At 54.0% G+C, this 5,583-nt stretch overlaps 2 protein-coding genes across 3 annotated transcripts in view; one reads left to right on the plus strand and one right to left on the minus strand.

Moving 5' to 3' along the window:
• Positions 1-5,352, plus strand: part of Vwa7 (von Willebrand factor A domain containing 7) — a 10,197-nt gene extending 4,845 nt beyond the window's left edge. Inside the window, exons 9-17 of the mRNA XM_021149560.2 lie at positions 165-281; positions 1,315-1,500; positions 2,003-2,135; positions 2,250-2,402; positions 2,489-2,581; positions 2,812-3,113; positions 3,185-3,324; positions 3,497-3,671; positions 3,762-5,352. Of these exons, the coding sequence (XP_021005219.1) occupies positions 165-281; positions 1,315-1,500; positions 2,003-2,135; positions 2,250-2,402; positions 2,489-2,581; positions 2,812-3,113; positions 3,185-3,324; positions 3,497-3,671; positions 3,762-3,935 (1,473 nt within the window). The 3' untranslated portion in view covers positions 3,936-5,352. The remainder of the gene's footprint in view (positions 1-164; positions 282-1,314; positions 1,501-2,002; positions 2,136-2,249; positions 2,403-2,488; positions 2,582-2,811; positions 3,114-3,184; positions 3,325-3,496; positions 3,672-3,761) is intronic.
• Sapcd1 (suppressor APC domain containing 1) overlaps positions 4,583-5,583 on the minus strand; it is a 2,106-nt gene continuing 1,105 nt past the window's right edge. The window contains exons 3-5 of one of the 2 annotated variants that reach the window (XM_021149563.1): positions 5,305-5,397; positions 4,944-5,063; positions 4,583-4,753 (exon numbers count right to left, since the gene is read on the minus strand). In XM_021149563.1, coding sequence (XP_021005222.1) covers positions 4,971-5,063; positions 5,305-5,397 — 186 coding nt within the window. In that variant the 3' untranslated portion in view covers positions 4,583-4,753; positions 4,944-4,970. Of the gene's footprint in view, positions 5,064-5,304; positions 5,398-5,583 lie in introns of both variants that reach the window. The other variant, XM_021149564.1, reaches the window with a different exon arrangement.

The raw sequence follows: 5,583 nt of genomic DNA on the forward strand, positions 1-5,583 counted from the left end.
CCCCCCCCCAGGCTATACAGAGAAACCCTGTCTCATCACCCCCAGCCCCCAATCCTCAGTTCCATCAGCTTCCTTCCAGGGTCATGCTCCCTTGCGCTCTGCCCTCCCTGGCTCTACCCTGCTGCCCACCATTTTAAACATGAGCCTTTTTTTCTCCTGGCCAGCTAGCCCTGCTGCACACCCCTCCCCTCTCTGACATCTTTGTCTTCACTGATGCCTCACCCAAGGATGCTCTTCTCACCAACCGGGTGGAATCCTTGACTCGGGAGAGGCGCTGCAGGGTGAGCACAGTGCTAGCAACCTGAGTATGGGAAAGAGAGTGGCCTCATAGGAGGTCATCCCCCCCCCCCCCATCTTTAACAGACTCAGGAGTGGGAGGCCGTGCCCTTATTAAACAGATCCAATAAGCCATTCAGAGAACCTGTTGTAAGGGTCTCTGTAGACACCAGGGTGGACAGAAACAAGTGAAGCAAGAAGGTTCAACATCTAGAATCTGACCCTGGGCGGTTTATTTTAGGCATATGTAAATATTCAGTGCAACTCTGGGGAAAGGTTTCCTGGTAACACTTGTCACAGTAAAGCTTTGCAAAGGACATGTGACTTCCTACTTAAGACTGGGAAAGAATGCTCAAGATATAAGGAAGGCCTAGGGAGGAAGAGTCTGAGATAAACCCAGCAGTCTGGGAGACTCGGGTGAGGCCTGGCCCTACAGATAGCACAGAGCACAAGGTCTTAACTCCCACTTCCCCAGAGGATAGACATCTCTTCCGTTGAGGAGACAACCATTCTCGTATCTGCAGAGCTTATCTGTGAGCACAAGGACCTTTTCCCTCTGCATCGGGCAAACAAGGGCGGGCCTAGCTGTGGTGTCTAAATCTGATGCCCTGGGTCTAATCCTTAGTACAATACACAAGAAGTAAATGCCAGTATGTATAAAGACAGAATTAAAACAAAGCCAGGAAATGAATCTCTGGGGAACTCCTTCTGAGACGTGGTTAGAGCTCTCCCAAGGGCTGTTTCACTGGGAGGTCCCACCCACCACATCAGTATCAGCCAGGGGCAGACAGCTCTAGAAAAGGTGGGGCAGAAGGACCTTCATTAACAATGCAGGCTGATTGGGAGGCAGAGGCAGGCAGATTTCTGAGTTCGAGGCCAGCCTGATCTACAGAGTGAGTTCCAGGACAACCAGGGCTATACAGAGAAACCCTGTCTCGAAAAACAAAAACAAAACAAAACAAAACAAACAACAAAAAAAAAACAATGCAGGCTAAGCTTCCTGGATACACCAAGCATTGGGTTGTCATCTGGCCACAGGTGACATTCCTAGTAACTGAAGACCCATCGAGGACTGGGGGTCGACGACGGCGAGAGGCCTTGTCTCCTCTGCGTTTTGAACCCTATGAAGCAATAGCCCGGGCATCAGGGGGAGAGGTGATCTTCACCAAAGACCAGTACATCCAGGATGTGGCTGCCATTGTTGGGGAGAGCATGGCTGGTCTGGTGAGTGAGGGGAAGCTAGAGGGGGCCGTGCCCTTAGCCAGAGCTGAGGTCTGAGGTGCTGTGTGCTTCCTCTCAAAGGAGGCGTTCAAACAGAAGTCAGGAAGGGACTCTTCTCTTCCCAGACATCCCTGGCTTCTTACCTTCCACCCTCCTTTCATGTCAATAACTGCACCCTGGCCTCTAGGGCTGCCATAGGAAATCGGTTGTTTGTTTGGTTGGTTTTTTAGTTTTGTTTTTGAGGCAGGGTCTCACTATGTAGTCCTGGCTAGCTTGGAATTCACTGTGTAGACCAGGCTGGCCTTGAGCTCACAGAGATCTATCCATTCATCATCTTTGGAGGGGGAACAAGAAATGATGACTTCATTCTAAACCCCTCATCTCCAAGCACAGTCCCTGGTCCATCCAGGGCCCGCTGACATCCCTTCTCTCTGTGGGAGACAGTCTTCCCACCTCCCTCCATGCTTTCCCTCTTTCTCTCCTTTGGTCCTCATCGTATCTCCAGGTCACTCTTCCCCTGGAGCCCCCTGTCTTCACCCCTGGGGAGCCGTGTGTGTTTGCTGTGGACAGTCTGCTCTGGCAGGTCACAGTCCGGATGCACGGGGACATCAGTAGCTTCTGGATCAAGAGCCCTGCAGGTATTCTAATGTGGGGCTCAAGGCAGACAGAAGATTCAAGAGTGGAGAACAGGAGAGGGACTGTGCAGAGAGAAAAGAATTACTTCATGTGACAGTGTCTTGTTCCCATCCAAGGGGTGTCCCAGGGCCCAGAGGAGGGCATAGGTCCTCTGGGTCACACTCGTCGCTTTGGGCAATTCTGGACGGTGACCATGACTGACCCTCCTCAGACAGGGACTTGGGAGATCCAGGTAGCAGCTGCGGGAACCCCCCGGGTGAGAGTACAAGGTAAGGAGAAGGGGTTCCTAGGCACAGCAGTGGTGAGCCGTGGTGGCCGTGGTCCTCACAAAGTCTAAGACTGCTTCCCCTCCCAGCGCAGACCTCTCTGGACTTCCTCTTTCATTTTGGTATCTCTGTGGAGGATGGACCCCACCCTGGCCTCTACCCCCTGACTCAGCCAGTTGCAGGTAGTACTATTCCCTGACCTCTGCCCCCTTGGTCTGCTGCAGCGTAACTGTGTGTAAATGAACACATGTGTGCCTTGTTTGATGAGTAAAGCACGCTAGGGAGATTCCAGCTTCATGGGCTTCCCGTGGTGCACTCCTATGACCCTGCCCAGCTGAGACCAGACATTCCTTTTTCCCTGCACCTCATGCAACAGTTTCATGCAGACCAACTCCTTTCCCTCTCACCTCAGGTCTCCAGACCCAGCTGCTGGTAGAAGTGACAGGGCTCACCTCTAGACAGAAGCTTTTGGGTGGCCAGCCACAGTTTTCCCATGTTGTCCTTCGAAGGGTCCCAGAGGGCACTCAGCTGGGCCGGGTGTCCTTGGAGCCCGTGGGACCCCCCGTTCGAGGCCTCCTTGCTGCCTCTCTACCACCTACACTGCTGTCAGTCTCTGCACCCTTCTCCCTGGAGCTGGTTGGCCAGGATGGAGGGGGAGAGAGCCTGCGGAGGACTGCGCCCCAGCCTTGCAGTGTGGCCCCCGTGCTTCTGGAGGTGAGGAGAAGTGTGGCCAGGGCTGGGGAGGTTAGAACCAGCTCTTCTGACCCGCCCTTCCTTCCCTGCAGCTGAGTGGCCCTCCAGATTTCTTGACTCCGGGCAGCAAGGCCCCTCTCAGCCTCCACATCGTCAGCTTCTCTGGCCCCCAGGATCTTGATCTTAGGACATCGGTGAACCCTAGCTTCTCCCTCACCTCCAACCTCTCCAGGTGAGTCTTCTGTGAACCTCTGCTTGGGTTCTGGCTCCACCCAGTCAGTTCTACAGGGGCTGGGGCTCAAGGACTTGACCCTCAGCCCTCAATCCTGCCCTATGATTGGCTTCACCCCTTGGTTGGGACCTACCAGGGACCTCTGTCTGATCTGAGGCTGTCCACTCTTCAGGGCTCGCCTGGGACTGAATGAGTCTGCCTGGGGACGCCTGTTGCTAGAGGTCCCAGATTCAGCAGCCCCTGACAGTGTGGTGACGGTGACTGTGACTGCAGCAGGTCAGGGAGCCAGTCAGGTGCCCCCAACCCATGCCTTCCTCCGGCTGCTGGTGCTGGCCCAGTCCTCGAAGGTAAGGTGCTTCCTCACCCCCTCAGCAGCCAGAGCAGGGGGGCGGGGAGTGGAGGCTTAGCACTCTTCACTTTCTCCCTCCTCTCCGCAGGACCAGCTGGACGCCCCTGCCCACTCTGCTGCCCCTGTGCTGCCCCCGGTCAGCCCTGCCTTGCTCCCTTCCACTTTGGTGACTCAGGGCAGAGCTGGGGGAGGGATGGCAGGCAAAGCCTGGTGGGGAACAGTCGGGGGCGTGCTGTTCCTGCTAGGCTGCACTTCCTGGTAACACAGCAACAGGACATCAGGCCCCATTTTCAGTCTGCTCTATGGGTGGGATGGTCACATGGATTCAGGACCCTGACCTGCCTACCTGGTTTTGGGATTTTTCTTCCATCACATTTGTCCCTTCCTCTCTCTCTCTCTCTCTCTCTCTCTCTCTCTCTCTTTCTAGATTTATTTATTTATTATATATGAGTGGTGCACTGTGGCTGTCTTCAGACACACCAGAAGAGGGCATCAGATCCCATTACAGATGGTTATGAGCAACCATGTGGTTGCTGGACATTGAACTCAGGACCTCTGGAAGAGCAGTTCAGGTTCCCTCATCTTTCTTTAGATCAGGCTGGCCTCACAGAGATCTACTTGCCTCTGTGTGTCTTCCTACTGCTGGGATCAAAGGCATGCACCACCACTGCCCTGCTCCCTTATCTTTCTAAAATGAGTAGATTGGCATAACCAGGTGGTACCTACCTGTCGCCCCTGTAACAGGGAGGACTGCTGCTGTGAGTTCAAGGCCAGCCTGAGCTATGAGACCCTAGCTCAAAATTCACATCAACCAAAAACAGAAGATTGGGGTGGAGGGTGATGGGTTCCCCTTGGGTGCTTTTCCTAACCCCAACAGGAGCCAAACCAAAGGCTTTTTTTTTTTTTTTAAATAAGGAAGCTGCAGTTTATTCCAGAAGCAGAGCAGGACACAGGGTACAGAGCAGCACACAGGGCACCAGATGGTGCAGTTTTCACTCTAAGTTCCAGGGCAGCTGCTTTAGCTTAGTTTTGCTTCAGCTGAAAGCGAGTCTCAATGATCACACCTTCTCACCGGATACACTGGGGAAAGACGGTTGTTGTGCACGATGAAGGGGAGAGCGAGGGCAAGGGGCACGGAGAAGGAGCTGTGGACACTTTATAGCAAGCTGTCTGAATTTCTCAGCCTGGAGCCCCCTGGCTGCTGAGTTAAAATGAAATCGGGGTGGGGAGGGGCAGGAGTATTCTGACTCCAATCCCACCCCTTACTCACCAGTGCAGGGAGGGGAGCGTCTCCGGTCTACACAAGGGTAGGCCCCTTTGGCCCTGGGGGAGCCTGGTTGACCACCTCTCCCGTGGACTGGGTGACTCCCTTTCGCTGCTTTGACAACTCCTAAAAGAGAGAGAATCCACCCTGCCCTGCACCGTCCCCCACCCTGTGGGTTTGTCAGCCAGGGCTCAACCCCTGTCAGTTCACCCATTGCCGCCAGATGTTCTCTTGCCCTGACATTCCCTCCTGGTCCTGGACTGTGTGGGAGTCGGCCTTGCCAGTGCATATGGGCAAGGCTAAATCAGTACGACTCCGAAAGCCCCGTCCGTCCCCGAAGTCTAGAAATTAAAACTAATAAACTCACCTTGTGAATCAGACTGTGCAGACAAGCATTCACCTTTTGAATCTGGGTTAGCTGAGGGGCGTCAGCCTCTGAATGCAAGTCCATCAGAAAGTCCTAGGCGGGGTTGGAGGGTGACCGAGTGCTGGAGACAGGTCCTCCTGCCACTTCCTACCAAGGGCCACTCTTCTCATCAGATTCCCTTCTTCCAGAACCCTTCCAGACAGATGGAAAGGCCAGCCCTCTCTCTCCACCTCCATCTTTTTCTTTTTTCTTTTTTTTTTCCCTTTTTTTTTTTTTTTT

This window comes from Mus caroli, chromosome 17 (assembly GCF_900094665.2).
Source record: "Mus caroli chromosome 17, CAROLI_EIJ_v1.1, whole genome shotgun sequence".
NCBI classification, from domain to species: Eukaryota; Metazoa; Chordata; class Mammalia; order Rodentia; family Muridae; genus Mus; species Mus caroli.